This window comes from Arachis duranensis, chromosome 10, assembly GCF_000817695.3.
Source record: "Arachis duranensis cultivar V14167 chromosome 10, aradu.V14167.gnm2.J7QH, whole genome shotgun sequence".
Lineage (NCBI taxonomy): Eukaryota > Viridiplantae > Streptophyta > Magnoliopsida > Fabales > Fabaceae > Arachis > Arachis duranensis.
Genome location: NC_029781.3, coordinates 104,972,402 through 104,973,643, shown reverse-complemented (window position 1 = coordinate 104,973,643; position 1,242 = coordinate 104,972,402). Strand labels below are relative to the sequence as shown.

Genomic DNA, 1,242 nt, shown 5'->3' with positions numbered 1-1,242 from the left:
AAGCAGCACATGAAGATTAATGTATACAGAAAGCAGAACCGTTATTATTTTGCCCCTGCAAAAATATTATTAGATGAAAAAGTACAGAAATTAAACCCTAGCCACCTACTATATAACAAAAAGTGAAGCATGAGAAAACAGAGTCAAAGAAATAGAATCTGACTTCTGGTTTTAGCTTCCATTAAACAAGGCAGAGAATGGTTTACCCAACAAAACAATCAAATAACAAGTGAAGAAACCTTAAAATGGAAAAGACAATCCAATACAAAAAGAAAGTCAAACATAGAACCAACCTGAGGAGAAACCAAAGAAGCCATGAGAATCTCGTTTAACAAGAAGTGGAAATTGAAGAAGCAAGACGAAGGCTTTGGCTTTAACAGGCCAGGCCGATTATTGCACCAAAGCAACTTGAGCCTGGCCCGTTCTTTAACCCCGACCTAAAGCCTGTTTAATAACCTTCCCAAGAAAAGAAACAAAAAAAAAATTATGTCAAATAAAGCATGTATGTTTCAAGGTGAAGACTCAGTTCATAGTTGAGCATCAAATAGTTGAACACTTCAACAACATAATCATGATAAAATAATTGTTGACAGAAAATTGTATTCATAATCAGATGCATGAAGTGATAAACATTTTTCGTATATTTACTATTTAGTGAATTAGAAACAGATCCAAACAAATTAAAAAACAGAGATAGGATAGAAAAAGAAAGATCGAAAATAGTGAGGGTTCACGGTAGTTACCTGCGTCTCCGAAAAGGAGAAGCTCGCAGGGCGGGAGTTGGAAGATGGTGGTCTGGTGAGATCGGCAGATTATCGATAGAGAAAAAGAGAAAAACGGCGACAAAGCGAGAGCGGCGGCGATGGGCGGGGTGGTGATTTTGGTGTGAGAGGGAAAAAGGAGGAGAAAGCGGAGGAGTGGGTGTGTGTGAGTGAAGGAATGAGCAGAGAGGAGAGTGACGATAGATAATGGCTATCAACTTCACATGCCAACTGCATTTTAGTCTGCACCATATGTAAAAATATATAAAATATTCTAACAACAAATAAATTAAAAGAATATATATGATAAAATTATAAAAATATTTAAATAGCTATTTAAAAATACTTAAAAATTGAATCTATTTTTTAATAATTTGTATTTCTACATTCACTATTAAAATTATCCATTATGTGATAAATAATTTGTATTTGAATATTTTAAGTAGAAAATAATTTTAAATTTTTTTATTGTATTTAAAAA

At 33.5% G+C, this 1,242-nt stretch overlaps 1 protein-coding gene across 1 annotated transcript in view; it reads right to left on the bottom strand.

Annotated features, from left to right (window-relative positions):
* The window catches only part of LOC107471811 (protein S-acyltransferase 11), a 3,380-nt gene extending 2,399 nt beyond the window's left edge, over positions 1-981 (bottom strand). Inside the window, 2 exon segments of the mRNA XM_016091304.3 lie at positions 294-456; positions 744-981. Coding sequence (XP_015946790.2) covers positions 294-317 — 24 coding nt within the window. The 5' untranslated portion in view covers positions 318-456; positions 744-981.
* Between the last annotated feature and the right edge of the window lie 261 nt (positions 982-1,242).